Source organism: Natrix helvetica (genome assembly GCF_964273705.1).
Source record: "Natrix helvetica genome assembly, chromosome: 1".
Taxonomy (NCBI): Eukaryota; Metazoa; Chordata; class Lepidosauria; order Squamata; family Natricidae; genus Natrix; species Natrix helvetica.
Window position 1 is genome coordinate 374,321,763 of NC_138548.1, and position 15,948 is coordinate 374,337,710.

Consider the following 15,948-nt stretch of genomic DNA (forward strand, 5'->3'; position numbering starts at 1 on the left):
CTGTTAGGTGAATCCCCAAATATTTAACTTTGTTTGTGATTTGCATTTCCAAATTTTCCGCCAATTCTTCTTTTTGTTTTCGGGGTATATTTTTTGTTAAAATCTTTGTTTTGTCTTTGTTTATTTTTAAACCTGCAACTTTTCCATACGCCTCGATTTCTCCTATCAGTTTAGGTGCAGATTGAAATGGCTCCTCAAGGATGAAGACTAAGTCGTCAGCAAATGCTTGCAACTTGTATTCTTCCTTTTTAATGATCATTCCCTTTATTTCTTCCTCTTCTCTAATCTTTCTATTTAGTACTTCTAATGTTAAAACAAAAAGCAGTGGTGACAGTGGACAGCCTTGTCTCGTACCTCTTTTAATTTCAATTGGATCCGTCAGCTCTCCATTTATCATTATCTTGGCTGTTTGCTTGTGATATATCGTTTGTATGGCTTGAATAAAATTCTTACCAAAATTCATTTGTTCCATTTGTTGAGTCATAAATGTCCAATTCACGTTATCAAAGGCTTTCTGCGCATCCAAGAAAATCAAAGCCATTTGCTTCTCAGAGTGGACCTGATAATATTCTAAGGTATTTAGAATTGTCCTTATGTTATCTCTAATTTGCCTCTTTGGTAAAAAACCATTTTGGTCCGGGTGGATAAACCCATTTAGGTATTTTTTCAGTCTCTCTGCCAGTATTGAGGCAAATAGTTTATAGTCTGAGTTCAACAAGGAGATAGGTCTATAGTTCTTAATTTGCGTATGGTCTGCCTCCTCTTTGGGTATTAATGTAATATATGCCTCCAACCATGAATTAGGTATTTTACTTTCAATCATTACTTCATTCATGACTTCTAGTAATGGAACGGCCAAGGATTTTTCTAATGTTCTATAGAATTCCACAGGAAGGCCATCCGGTCCCGGGGCCTTCCCATTATTTTGTCTTTTAAGGGCCTCAGTTAATTCCATCATTGTTATTTTATCTTCAAATATAGTTCTAGTATCATTTGGTATTTGGGGGAGTTTGGCGTTTTGTAAATATTGTTTCACTTCTTTCTCTTCTATGTTCTCTTGTTCATACAGCTTGGCATAGTAATCTTGAATAATTTTCCTTTTTTCCATATTTCCATGATGCAATTGTCCTTGTTCATCTCTTAGTTGTAGTATTTTCTTGGTCTCTCTTTCTTTTCTCAGTTTATAAGCCAGCCATCTGCCTGGTTTATTTGCATTTTCAAAATAGTTCTGTTTGGCGCCTCTGATTTTTTGGGCCAGGTCCTCCTTTTCCAATAGGTCAAGTTTGTGTTTTATTGTGTCCATCTTTATTTTAATCTCTTTCTTTTGTGGAGATTTCTGTAGTTCTTTTTCCAATGTGCTGTAATCTTTTTCTAGATCCTTAGACACTTGTCTTTTCTTTAAGTTTCTCTTTCTTATATAGTCTATTATCAAACCTCTAGAAAAGGCCTTCATTGTATCCCAAAGATTCTGTAAAGACGTATCTTCTTTTTTGTTTTCTTTAAAGAAGAAAGTCAATTCTTTTTCCATTTTCTTTACAAATTCTTTCTCTTTCAATATCCTGTTATCTAGTGTCCATCTCGATCTTCTTCTTTGTTGTCTCCAACCTATTGCCATTGGATTGTGGTCTGCCCAGATGTTTGGTTCAATCTCCACATCTAGTGCGCTGCTGGATATGCCCGTTGAAGCCCAAATCATATCAATTCTAGAGAACGATGAGTGTCTATTTGAATAAAAGGTATATTGTTTTTTAATGGGGTTCCTTTCTCTCCACACATCTTTTAGATTTATTTCATCCATCATCCTGAAGAAGGACTTTGGGAGTGTTTTTCTATTTTGTTTTGTTGTTTTGTGGGTCTTATAGTCCAGTTTCTGGTCTACAATACCATTGAAGTCTCCCATCATGCAAATGTCAGCATAGTCTAGATCAGAAATTTTCTTGTGAATTTTTTTATAAAAGTCATCTTGTTTTTCATTAGGGGCATAAATTCCAATTAGCAGTATTTTCCTAGCATTGTCCATTATTTCCACCATTAAAATTCTTCCATCTTCGTCTGTGTAGATTTGTTTCGCAGGGATTTTATCTTTAATGTAGAAGGTCACACCTCTTTGTTTACAGTCCGCTAACGAAGTAAAGTTTTTTCCCAGTTTTGGTTGTACTAATAAATGACTATTACTTTGTTGAATATGTACTTCTTGTAAGCAAATTATATCTAATTTTAATTTCCCTAATTTGTGGAATATTTTCGTTCGTTTACATGGCGAATTAAGTCCATTTATATTAATTGAGAGTAATTTTATTCCTTCCATCCTTATGTTTTATATATAGGATTTATAGCTCTAGTTGATCTTGGTTCCCGTTGTGCTCTACTCTCTACACCCCCAACAGCACCTTCTTCAATGTCAATTCCACCTACAGCACCCTCTGTCCTCTCAATTTCGGTTATGGGTAGATCCAGCAGTTGCACCGGTGGCTCTTCATTTCCAGGCTTCTCTGGCTTTCCTCTCAAATGTTCTGTGTAGAAAGCTTCTGCCTTCTCAATTGTATCAATTCTATATCTCTGTCCTTTCCATACAAACATGAGGCCTTCCGGAATCAACCATCTATAGTTAACTCCTATTTTAAGTAAGGCTGTAGTCAAGAATTGATATTTTCTTCTTTTCTCTCTCACCCGTCTTGGTATTTGCTTAAGAATTGCAATCTCCTTGCCTTTGTATTGCAGTTTTTTATCTCTTGTGTTTTGCAGGATTTGTAGTTTTAGTGCTTTTTTCGTAAATCTTACATGGACCTCCCTTGGGAGGGAGTTCCTCGTTGCATATCTTGTGTTAACTCGAAATGTCTCATCTATCCCGTCCATTATCTTCTCCTCAGGTATCCCTAGTATTTCTATGAGAATTTGGGATATTATTTGTGGCAGATTTTCACCCTTTTCTTCTACTATATTTTGAAACCTCAAAAAATATTCAGAGCGCTCCATCTCCAGTCCAATTATTACACTGCTTTCTGTTTCCACTTCATTCAATCTGGAATCAAACTCTTCATCCCTCTTCTCTCTCTGCTTCTCTCTTTCAGCAATTTTTTGCATAACATCTTCTTGTTTTTTGACCCACTGTTGTATATCTTTTATATTTCCCTCTAATTTTTTTTTCAGTGTGTGCGGAAAAGTATAGTGTTTGAGCGGCACATTTTCATGCCTGAGCACCTGATATTTTTTAGCCATAATTGCCATCAGAGCAGATGTTGGGGAGGGGGGCAAGGAAGTAAAGGGCCCCCTCCCTCTCCCTCAGACCCCCAGGAAGGAGGGAAGGGAAGGGAGGGGGAGGGAAAGGAAAGGAATTGGGAAAGAAGAAAAAGTAAGGAAAAGAGAAGAAAGCAAAAAGGAAAGGAAAAGAAAAAGGAAAGGAAAAAGTGAAATTAGTGAATTAGTTAATTACATAGTGAAATTAACACCAACAGTAGCATCTCTGTCTAGTTGCATTTATCTTTAAGAAAAAAAAATCAAGCAGGGTGATAGATTGCAGAACGGCTTTCAGAAGTGAGTGTCTTATCTGAGCAATATGAAGACCTTTTCTTGAGCTTTACTTCAGGAAATCAGAAGAAAGAATAATCACTTTGTAGTGAGCAGACTAACCCGATTAGTTCACTTCCAAAAACTACAGGAAAAACATGACATTATAGAAAAACACAAAAAAGTCCCGGTTTTTTCGCAGCCATCTGCTGTGCAAGTCACTCAGTAGTGATTCATTAGCACTTCCTCAGTTATCCTGCATTAAAAAAAAGCTAGCAGAAAGCCCTAACATTAGCTGACTTAGGCTAGCAACATCAAAAGGGCTCTGAAAAAAAATCCAAAGAGATGAGGATTCTGCTTCCATCATTAAAGAGAGCTGTCAATTTGCAATGATCAAAAACAAGATACCATTTATTTGGCCTCTGCACCAATCCACCCTCAAACTTTTGCCCCATATTCATGAGAAGTAGAAATCACAGGATGAAACGGAGGCAGAAGGGGCGGGGCTTGATGTGACTGATCCTTTTTCGCGGATGCTTGAAACGTGGCTGGAGGGCGATGCTGCTGCCACGTGCGCCCTTCTTGTTCATGGGAGCCGTGCTGGGGTCCTTCGTGCCCAGGAGCTGCTGCGGTGAGTGCCGGGAGAGGGACACGTCCTGGAGGGGAGGAAGCAGAAGGAGAGTCCTGGGCTGGGTTCTCTCCCCCTCCCCTCTTAAGCTCCTTTCCATGAAGGGAAAGTCTGCCTTCCCTCGGGATGCTTCGCCTGACCCTCCTTTGGTGTTTTCGTTTGTAATCAATTCATTCATTTATTTTCTTTTATTTCTTTTATCAAGCATGTATAAGGTAACAGATATAAGTGTAATCCCATGATTATGAATACAGAGACTAGATACGAATAAGTGGGGCAGTAGGACAGGGACGGTAGGCACGCTGGTGGGCTTATGTGTTCCCATTTGTATCTCTGAGAAAATAGAGAAATAGAGAGCGAAAGGCTATTTTTGGTAGCCAAAACGTGGCCAAGTTCGAGTCTTGCATTATCCTGGGACTGGACTATATAATGTATCTATGCAAGGGGAAGGGAGTTGGGACAGCAGAAAGTGGGAAGGGACGTGGTAGTTGGTGGGGGAAAGGAGGGGCTATTTGTAGAAGACTTTGCATCTTTATTTTATTATATTTTTAGTCTTCCAGCTGTCCAGCTCAGAGGGACCTTCAAGAGCTCAAACCTCTGGATGGGGGCTACCCGCTACTCATCAGAAAACAGAATCCCCTGGGAAGAGCCAGAGGGTGGGGGAGGGGCTGGGTTACCCCTTTTCCCCTCTAAACAAGGAAATGACAGGTCAATCCTCCCGTCCTGGTGACACTCCCCGTGGTTGGCAAGGGGATTTGTAATTGGGGGTCAGGCACACAAGGATGCACCATGAGCAAGCAAATAGCATCACTCCCTGATGTGAAATATTCGTACAGCTTTATAAAGCCTTAGTAAGATCACATCTGGAATCCTGCATCCAGTTTTGGTCCCCACATTGCACAAAATATGTTGAATCTTTGGAAAAAGTGCAAAGAAGATCAACTAGAATGATTAAAGGTCTGAATACTAAAATATATGAAGAACAGTTGCAGGAACTAGATTTGGCTAGTCTAGAAAAAAGAATTAGGAGTGACATGATAGAAATATTCCAGTATTGTTATGGCCCACCAGCAGCCAGCAGAGCTGGCTGCAGATTCTGACAGTGAGGAGGTTGGGGAGGAACCTGGGCCAGTCCTGGAGTCTGGGGAAGACTCTGATGGGGGCTCTGTGTCGGAGGCAGCGAGGGGGCCAGGGCCGTCTGACAGTTATCAGCTGCCTTCAGAGTTAGACATCAGTGAGGCAGATGAGCAGCTGGAGCCTGTTCCCAGTGTGTGCATGCGCAGAGTTGCCAGATTCAGGGAACAGCTAAAGAACAGGGGTCGACTTGGGAGTAAGGCCACAGGTGGATGGTGAATGGCCCCTCCCAGAGGAAATAAAAGAGGAGCGAAAGGGGAGTGGAGTTTGCAGGAGACAATTAGTTTACTTAATTGGTTAGTGACTCTCAGAGACTCCTTGCCAAGTTTTGCAGACATATGCCTGGCAGCTCTCCAAGCCAGATAAGGTCTGTGACTGTAAATCCTCCCTTGAAAGACTTTGCTGGATGTGAACGAGCAGAATTCAGAGTAAATCAATAAAGGAGTTTTTTGTCAGATCAAGGACTTTGCTTCATGCTCTTGGGAAGCCTCGGTCAGAACAAATATTTGAGGGGCTGCCACAAAGAGGAGGGTGTCAGCCTATTTTCCAAAGCACCAGGTCAGACAAGAAACAATGGATGGAAACCAATCAAGGAGAGAAGCAACCTGGAAGGGATTAAGGAGACCCTTCCTAACAGGGAGGACAATTAACCAGTGGGACAGCTTTCCTTCGGAAGATCATTCAGTCCAGTGGTGGGTTTCAAAATTTTTTAGAACCTCTTCTGTAGGTGTGGCCTGCTTTGTGGGAGTGGCTTGCCGGCCTTGTGACTGGGTGGGAGTGGCTTCCTGGCCATGTGATTGGGTGGGAGTGGCTTGCCAGCCATGTGACTGGGTGGGCATGGCCAACTTGTAAAATGTGGTGAAACTCACTTAACAACGCTCTTGCTTAGCAACCAAAATGTTGGCTCAGGGACTCTGGCATTTGAAGCACGCAAGTCTTAAAGCTGTCAAGTTACAAGACCCTCGCATCCCTAATCCTTTAGAGAAAAAAAACTCCGGGGTGTTCAAACTTGACATCTTTAAGACTTGTGGACTTCAACTCCCAGAATTCCTCCTCCAGTCATGTTGGCTCAGGAACTCTGGCACTGAAGCATGCAAGTCTTAAAGCTGTCAAGTTACAAGACCCTTGCATCCCTAATCCTTTAGAAAAAACCCCCAGGGGTGTTCAAACTTGACAATTTGAAGACTTGTGGACTTCAACTCCCAGAATTCCTCCTCTCGCTCTTCATCTTGATGATGTGCGGATGGGTGGGGGGAGGGAGCTGGAACCGGTTCTAAGCGGCATCGGCACTGTAGATTTGTGGAACCTTTTCTGTAGAAGAGGTTACAACTGGCAGGAACCCAGGCCTGATTCCGTCCCTCTCAGATTCTCACCATTTGCCAACCAACCACCTTCTCAACTTCCTTCCCCAAGAGGGAAAAGTTAGAGATTGGTTGATAGTTATTGAAAACTGTTTAGTCCGAGGTGTGTGTGTGTGTGCCACTGTCTCTTTGAAGACTGGGGGCATCCTCCCCTCTTCCAAAGAGGCCAACCCTTTGACATGGACCCATCCACAGGTTCACCTCCAAGGATGTTTTTACAACCCAGGAGAGGTCGGGATCCAATAAACAGGTGATTAAGGGGACAGCACTGAGGGCCCTATCCACTTCCTCAAGAGGCCCCAGCTCACATGCGTCTAAGACCAGTGGTTCTCAACCTTCCCCTTTAATACAGTTCCTCACGTTGTGGTGACCCCTAACCATAAAATTGGTTCCTAAGACCATCGAAAATATGTGTTTTCCGATGGTCTTAGGCAACCCCTATGAAAGGGTCATTTGACCCCAAAAGGGGTCCTGACCCACAGGCTGAGAACCATTGGTCTAGACCCTTCCAACAGACAATGCCACAGGCACCCCGGCCTCTGCTATTCAGTCCCAGTCAAGGTCAGAGCGTGTCTGAGCGACTTTTTTAACCAGGGAGACTCAGTCATTCTCAGTGGCCCAATAGATGTCCTGAGGGCTCCTCCATAACCAGGAGGGACTGGGTCTCTCTCAATAGGGTTATAGAATGGCTGCCTGAAGACACAACTTATACCAAGATTGGAGCAGGAGGAGAAAGATTCTTTCAATGCTGGAGAGCGAGTGGAAAATGTCCTTGTGTCCTTTGCTTCAAGCACTCGGTGTCTTCAGCCGCCTTCTCCCAGCAGCGCTTGGGGGGGGGGGGGGTTAAGCAACCGCAGAGGGTGAAACTACCAGGTGGGACTCCTGAACAGCCATGAAAGTCGCAACAGATGGAGAGAGAAAATGCGGGTGTTTATTTCTGGAGATTTTTTTTTAAATTAATCTAATTTATATGCCGCACCCTCTCCACCAAGGGACTCGGGGCGGCGATTCTGAGATTCTGAGAATTTCAATTGTTTGTTTGAGCAACAGCTTGGAAGGTGGCTGGAGGGGCCTACCAGATCTTTGAGGGAGGGGCTTGGTCAGAAGGTTGAGGAAAACCACCGTTTCTGGGCCCTTCCCCTCCTGTACTCATAAGCAGGACTGAAAAACCAGCTGGAGCCCATTGGAGGGGACCCTCTTGGCCAGGCTCTCTTTCTACTTTCCAAGCGGCACCAGGAATCGCACTCAGGACCCCACTGGAGGCCATGCAACCCCCTCCCTCCCCAAGGCAGGAAGCCATGTTGCTGCACCCTCTCATGCCAGCCCACGTGTGAGATGCTTTTTCCTGTACAGGTGAAATTTCTGCACAGTCTTCCAGGGGAGCCCAAGGGAGAGCCCACCACAGTAATCTAACCTGAGGGGAATCACAAGAGTGTGGAGCATGGAACTGGTGCTCTCCCTAAAAAAAAAAGGGGGGGACATATGGTGTAGCAGCCAAATCCGGGCAAAAGGATCCCTGGCCAGGATTTCAACCAGGAGGAGGTCTCAAAGTCTGAGTGGAGCTGACAGTGGGAGGGGGCAGATTTCAATGCAGAAAAGAGTCGAAGCCCCTTCCCCAATTGGCCCCCTTCCCTGGGGAGAGCAGATGACCAGCCTCGGTCTCCTCCTCCTTCTTTCTTCCCCTCCTCCTCTCTCCTTTCCTTCCTCCTCTTTCGTCCCCCCTCCTCCTCCTCTCTCCTCCTCTCTCCTCCTTTTTGCTGTCCAGCAATTCTTCAGCCACCAACTTCAGCACTTTAATGGAGAGAAACTGGGGCTGCCCCTGGCTGGGACAGCTTCAGGTAGAAATAGCACCGGGTGGAGACCCGGGCAGAGCACAGGTTCCCCCACTTGCTTTCAGCTTCCTCCTTTTATTGACTTAACTTAACTTAACTTTAACTTTATTGGATTTCTAGACCGCCCCTCTCTCAAAAGAGACTCGGGGCGGTGTACAGTCATATTAAAATAGTTGAACAGTAAATATACATGTTATAAGTATATAATAAATAAATTAAACATAGGACTGGAGGAGGTAGTAGAAGTTCCCTGTACAATTTAGTTAAGTTAGATTAAAAAAAAATTAAAAATTTAAAAAAGTTAAAAACATTAACCTTAAAAGCTATCCCAAATAAAATATCCGCCAGGAGGTAAGAGTAGAACTATAAGTGGGCCAGGCCGGCTAGTCGGAACAGGTGAGTCTTAAGTTTTTGTCGGAAGGAGCGGAAGTCGGTAGTAGTTCTAATATGGGGAGGGGGGAGGTCATTCCAGAGGGTTGGGCCCATCACAGAGAAGGCTCTACTCCTAGGCGCCGCCCGTTGGCATTGCTTGGTGGACGGCACCCGGAGGAGTCCCTCCCTGTGTGAATGGATAACCTCCTCCTCCTCCTCCTTTCTTCCCCTCCTCCTCTCTCCTTTCCTTTCTCCTCTTTCGTCTCCCCTCCACCTCCTCTGGGGCAGCTTCCAAGGATCAGGAGTTTTCCATACTCAGGTGAAACTTCAAGCAGCTCCTGTCCTGCTGTCCTTCAGGCCATGGACATGAGGGGTCCAATGGGGTCAGGCCCAGAAGCAGTTGGGTGAGCCCTGAAGGTCCCCTCAGCTGTCAAGCTGTTTCCAAAGTCAACCAAGAGCATCTAGGGTCTCCTTTGGCCACTTTCCAGGATGACTGGAATCATCCAAAGAAGAGCAGCAGTAGAAGTCTTCTGTTTGAGAGCAGCTTTTCATGAGAGCATGGAGGGAGGAACTGGCACTTCAGAGCCTCCTAATCCTGTCCTTCACCCTCCTCCTCTTCCAGAGTCCTCCTGGCACTCCCTGTCCTATTCCTACCTGGAGGTGTCAGAATCCAGCCAGGGGCTGCCCCAGTTCCTCTCCGTGATCCACCTGGATGATGAGCCCATCGCTCGATATGACATCCTCAACAGGAAGACAGTTCCTCTGATGCCCTGGATGGAGGTGGAGGCAGTGAAGACTCCTGAGAGGATGTTCGGAGCTCACCTGGAGTGGCTATCCAAACTCAGCCACCAGACTGGAGGTGAGCAGGCAGGTCTGCCTTCAAGCCCTGAATTCTCCCTCAAATCTCACCTTCCCACCTCTTGTCACTTTGGTTAATGCAAAAAGAGGCAAGTAGGCAAAGAACAGAAAGTGGGAGGCTGAGAGCTTAGGGGGTTGAGATAAACCCTGTGCCAAAGTTCTGACTAACGAATCCAACCAAATCATAATTCTGAGACTGAGACCTTCCTCAAAGAACTTCTTTAGTGGCTACAGCATAGGGGCATGAGTAAAAGCAAGCCAGCTCTAATGTTTCCCGTGGTTTCAGTATAATTAAAAGAGTACATGATTCCCTCTCCAAGTGTCACATATCACATTGGCCAATTAGGTTAACTGGAGAGCTTCTTGGTCACTCCTCTCCCTCCAGCACCTCTGGACATGACCTTGGTTCCTACGGGACAATTTTTCCCCTCAAAAAAGAGGCTGAAAATCTGGGTGAATCTTCTACACTGAGTACAGCATTTTTTGCCTCCCAAAACCCTGCCCCCTTCAGCAAAATGGCCATGCATAGCCTTTACGAGGTTTATAAATTGCTCCTGGGGGCTGGGGAGGGCAGAAATGAGTGAAAAATGGGCTGTTTTTTGCTCAATTTTGGCCCCCCTCTACAAGCCTCCTAAAAGGCTATTCATGCCCTTTTTTTTCAAAAAAAAGGGAGGTTTTTTGGGAGGTCCATTTTTGGGAGGTCTGCAGAGGGCCAAAACTTTTTTTTTAAATTTGCCTCTTCGAAATCTTGGTGCGTCTTATACTCCGAAAAATACAGTATGTGTTATGTTTGATCTGAATTGGAGTGACATTCCAAACTTCTCCCATTACTATGTGGCAACTTAGAACTGGAAAAATGGCTGTTGACAGGTTTTGGTAGTTGACACTCCTTCCCAAGAAGGGACAATATTGTGTCTGCCCTTGACCACCAATGGCTGTAAGTTCCTTTTCTGCAAAGGAAAGAAAACAGCCTCCCCTCCCCAAGATCTTCTCTCTGTGTCAGGGTTCCAAGTAACACCCCCAACAAAAGAAGACTCCGAGACCAGAAGTTCCTCAAAGTTCTATTTTATTAGAGATGTCATATTGGCACATCTGGGAAAACCCGAATCAGAAAACTTCCAGGTTTTCCCCACCCAAAGGAAAGTCCAAGTCCCTGCCCAGCACCCAAATGTCCATCACATGATCCAATCAGGCACCATCCAAAATGGGAGATGCCTCCCAGTCACACCATCGCAGCTGCAGGACAAGGTGTCCTTGACTCTCTGAGAAAGGAATGTTGTTATGGCTATATCTCACCCATACTCCATATAATCCCCCCTCCCAGTTTCCCACAGCACTAAATGTGGCAGGCCTGAAGATCTAAAGTAAAAAATGGCTTCCAGGACAGACACTCTCAGGGTCTTCATGATCTTCCAGCCCCTCATCAAGAAGACTAAGTGTAGCCCCAGATCACAGAAAAGGTCTCCCACCATTGGAAAGAAGAGGGGAGGCAATATCTGTTTCCTCCACTGGCGGGATGGGTGGGAAGTAGACACTCCAATCATTTGGGGGGGGGGGGAGGTATCTAGGGAGAGGAACTCTGGATATTTGTACACCCTCTTTGTGCATTTCAGGGCTTCACACCTGGCAGGTGGTTTTGGCCTGTGAGCTCAGGGAACACGGGAGCAACAGAGGGTTTTTGCACTATGGCTACAATGGAATGGACTTCATCAGCTTTGATAAGGAGACTCTCAAATGGGTGACAGCTCAGCCCCAGGCCCAGAAGATCAAGGAGATGTGGGAGGAGGATTCAGTGAGGTCTGAGAAAATCAAATTCTTCCTGGAGAATACCTGCCTTGAGTGGCTACAGAAATGCCTCTCCTACAAGATGGAGGCTGTGAATAAGACAGGTGAGTGGCCGAATGGGCCCAGATTGTGCCATTTTTTTCTAGGCTCCCTCTTCTTCCCCTCCTCATGTTTTATGCTCCACACAGCCAAGCCGCCCTTCTTGTGCCTGGCGGAAATAGAATTGGGAACCTTCCAAAAGAAACTAGGAGCATTTACCACAGTGGGGAAAAGAAGTTCCAACCTTCACCCCTCAAAAAACAAGTTCTTCCAAGAAAAAGAAAAGGAAACCAAAGGATCCAGATAGCAAGGCTGAGATCCAATCCTCTTTTCATGGGGAAATCTAATTTTTACATCCTCCATTTGTGGCAGAACCAGAAACCGATTGATTCTCTTCCCAATTTCCATCTGGAACATCTTGAACAAATTCAATTTAGGGTGTCGAAACTGAACTCAAAGCCCAAGCATTACGATTACTTTGGTCAGAGTGAGAACTTTACACCTAACTCTATGTGTCCCTTTCAAAAATGAATCTAAAGAGTTCCATGTCCCAGAGGAGAGGGAGAAGAGAGGGAGCAGACGGAGAGGAGGGCCAAAGGAGGTCTTCTGACTTATTAAAACCCAGGAAATCTGGTATTGTTGCTTCTTTTGCAGAGCCCCCAGTGGGGAAGGTGACTCATAAGATGGTGAATGACAACCTGGAGGCCCTCATCTGCCAGGCCTTTGGCTTCTACCCCAAGGAGATCCAGGCCACCTGGATGAGGGATGGAGAGGTCTGCCAGTATGAGACTCTTCATAGGAACGTGGCCCCCAATTCAGATGGGACCTATTACGTCCAGCTCAGCATTGAGATCGACCCCAAGGAGAGGGATCATTTTTGGTGTCGTCTGCAGCACGAGGGCTTGCAGGAGCCCCTGGTCTTGCCCTGGAAGGAGGAAACAGGTGAGAAGCATTTGCAATATGTCACCTCGTGGTGAGATGCGTGGCATATAAATTTATTAAATAAAATACAGCAATAAAAATAAATGTAGAAGTAGATTGTTCTCCATTGTAGGATGGTTTCATGCCTTTTTCAGCAGGGGAGGTTGGCCCTTTGTCAGCCCAACAAGGGAGACCAGAATAAGAAACCAATGCCAGGTACAATCTGGCAATCTGAAAATGCTTCTGCCTCCCTCCATTTATCTTCAGATGAACTAGGGAAGGGCGTGCTTGACATATATCCTTAAGCTGATTTCTTGGCCCAGGCTGAAATTCCCTCCTTATCTGGCTGATGCCTTGGTTGTGGCTCTTTCTTTGCCCCTTCAAGGCCATTTGCTCTTCCCTCTTTAGCCTCAGAGGAGAGAGGGGCTTCCCTCAGGTGGAGACACTGTCTGGAGGCCAGTTCAGTTTGGGAAATGCTTCTGTTGCTTAGCAACTCCATGTGAGGGAGATCAGAATCTGTCTAATCAGAACCATGTTTCTCTTTCTTTAGATATGTCATTATTTACTTTGGTGGGAATGGTGATGGTCATAATCTTGGTATCTGTGACTCTCTTCATAATCTGTAAGTGAAATGCATCCATTGATCTTCCAATTCTTTGTCTTTCTGTGCTGATTGAGCTGATGTGGGTGGGAGAGGGCCTCCCTGAGAGTTGCAGCCAGGATCCCCACAAGACCCTTCCCCACATTTCGAATGAGAGTCAGAAAGGAAGAAGAAACAAGGCAGCCATTTTCAACTTCCTGTAAATCTCAGAATGTTCCACCTTCCTGTTGTCTGGAAGGAAGCCTCTTTGGCCTTAATAGACGTCCTTCAGAGGAGCAAATATCAGGAGTGCAAGAATCAAAGAAAAGTCCCATGAATGATCTGGAAAGTGCTTGAAAATCAATAATCCTGACCCTGATAAAGATCAGGGAAATATTGGTGGAAGGTGGGGGAAATGGAGGGAGGGGCCTTGTGTCCTCTTCTCCTGCTTGCAGTCACACCTGGGGACAGACAACAATAGGAAGCCCCAGTGGTAAAAGCAGTCACTGCTTCTTCTGCTCCCACTCAGAGCAAGAGACATGAGAGGGAGCAGGGATGTGGGAAGGGTCTCCTCAGTTGAACTTCACCAAGTGTGAGTCAACACATCCATGTTATTTTTTCAGAAATTGTGCCATTCCCTTCTTCCAGGATGGGCCTTGCTTGTGATTTGTCTTGCTTGCCAGCTAATCTCAGGCGCAAGTGCTAAACCAATCAGACCTACGTTAGCTTTTCAAGACCAGACCAGGTTGCCAGATCTTCAGTCTGCCTAGGTTGGGACAGGGTTTTTGGAGTAGAAATCAAAACAAGTGTTGTGAGAATTGGATTAAGGACTACCATGTTTGGATTATGTGGGGAATACCATCTGTCTTGTACCAATCTCCAAAAGTCTAACATCCTTGCTTAAAATTAATTGATGGTGGCCAAGGTCCTATCAGGATAGGTTGGGATTGGGGTTTTGGAGTATAAATCAAAACACACATGGGGGAGCTTCATCAGTCTTATAATGAAATCAGAACTCCCAGAGGTGTAGCGTCATTGAATAAAAGTCAGTGATGTTTTAGTTAGAAACCCCTGCTGGGAACAGCCCAGCTTGGCAGCTTTGAATGGCTTCACTGGTGGTGGAAAACAAGATTGTGATGTCCTATAGGAGCTCTAATGGGAACAGGGACAATTTCAACTTGATCATTTCTCAATAACTCCCAGGAATGTCCCTTCCAGTTCCCCATGGTCAGCACCTCTAGACAGCCAACGATTTTGCCTTTCATCCATAATAAGCAAGTCAAGAGGCTGAGTTATAATCCAGAAAGTTTTACCACTTGGCCCCTATGGGGTCTTCAGCTTAAATCCATCTCAGTTAGGAGCTGCTGCCCCAGAAATAAACTAGCTTTCTTGTCTCTTTGCCCTCTATTAGGCTACTGGCTGAACTACAGGAAAAAAATCTACCTCAGGCAATGACAACTTGCCTTGATCACCTTAGAGAAACTTCTTCCCCTATGCGAATGTCTGGTGGGCTTCTCATGGGGGGCCGAATCATGAAAGAGGCAGAGGCTGCTTTCTTGGGATGAGAGCCCAGATCTGACTCCGTGGCTCTCTTTTATTGGTTTCAATAGGGTGGGTGGATACACATTCATAAACAAGAAAACTACGTAATGAAAAGATACAGTTTCATGTATGGAAAGCTTCACATGTACATATATCATTGATTAGACAGTCAGAGATATCACAGTGACAGTAAGGGATGGAATGTTTATCTATGAGCCCCTTTTTATGGCGGCCATAAATAAGATGTTATCTTCGAGAAATTCCTTAGTGCCCTTGTTTACCTCACACTCAGAAGTTTTAGACTTCGTGGCACCAAATAAATCAATTAATCCAACATAATTCAGAAGATCTGCAACATCACCTCTGTTTTTTTTTTTTTTTAAGATGGTCAAAATTCCTCTAAAGCTATGACATCCCCAGTGGAGCCCCCCTCCGGGAGAGCCCTTAGGGAGCCAATACACCTTTCCAAAGGAATGCTTTCTGATTCGGAGTCCTCATCAGCCTCAGAGGCAAATTCTAAAAGAGGTTTTTTACATTCGTTTTCAACAGTGTGCTTCAGCAAGAGGACATCATCTCCAATACTGTTTAGTCGCTGTTTCAAAAATGCCAAAAGTCTCCCCAATTATACATGCAAGGAGCAATAAAATCAAAGGACCGGCTAGGGCCGAAAGGAGAGTAGTCAACCAGGGGGAGAGATTAAACATTCCTTGATACCATGTGTGAGATTGGGAGCGTTCTCTCTCTCTGTCTTTCAATCGGGTATTTAATTCTGCCATAGAGTCAAGCACGATGCCCGAACTGTCGGTATAAAAACAACATTCCTCTTTCAAAGCTACACACAGACCGCCCTGTTTTAAGAGTAGCAAATCCAAACCCCTTCTATTCTGTAAAACAACCTCAGATAGTGAAGTAAGAGAATTCTGGAGAGCAATCATAGATTGTTCAATGCGTTCGAGATCGGCATCAATTTCAACACTGAGCCTGCGGATGTTTTGGTCAGCCACAACCATTCCTGCGATGCCTGTTGCCGCACCAGTGGCTCCTAGGCCCAGGAGAAGGGTCAGAGTCATAGTAGTAACCATTTCACGTTTTGTTCGTAAGACGTATTGGGGTGTTTCCATACGAGAAAGGAACTCATTATTAGAAAAAACAGACATTTTAGGGAGAAGATATATCTGAATACAAAAACTTTTTGTGTATATAAAATGTCTCCACTGACACATGCAGTAGCGCCAGTGGAGCAGGCCCAAATTGTATAAAATATTGAATTGGTACTGGATAGTTCTGGATTCATCTGAAAGATTAAAACAACACATTAATTACTAAAATAAACCACATTACATACAACCACATTAATCTCAGAGTCACAAGTGATGTCTGAAGTTGCTG

General features: G+C 44.7%; 1 protein-coding gene across 1 annotated transcript; it reads left to right on the plus strand.

Annotated features, from left to right (window-relative positions):
- Positions 1-9,392: 9,392 nt before the first annotated feature.
- Positions 9,393-14,472, plus strand: LOC309382765 (major histocompatibility complex class I-related gene protein-like; the record flags this gene model as incomplete). Its single annotated transcript, XM_081934609.1, has 5 exons — positions 9,393-9,693; positions 11,306-11,581; positions 12,171-12,458; positions 12,988-13,059; positions 14,429-14,472. 5 exons carry the CDS (start codon positions 9,393-9,395, stop codon positions 14,470-14,472), a joined length of 981 nt encoding a protein of 326 aa, XP_081790735.1.
- Positions 14,473-15,948: the final 1,476 nt, after the last annotated feature.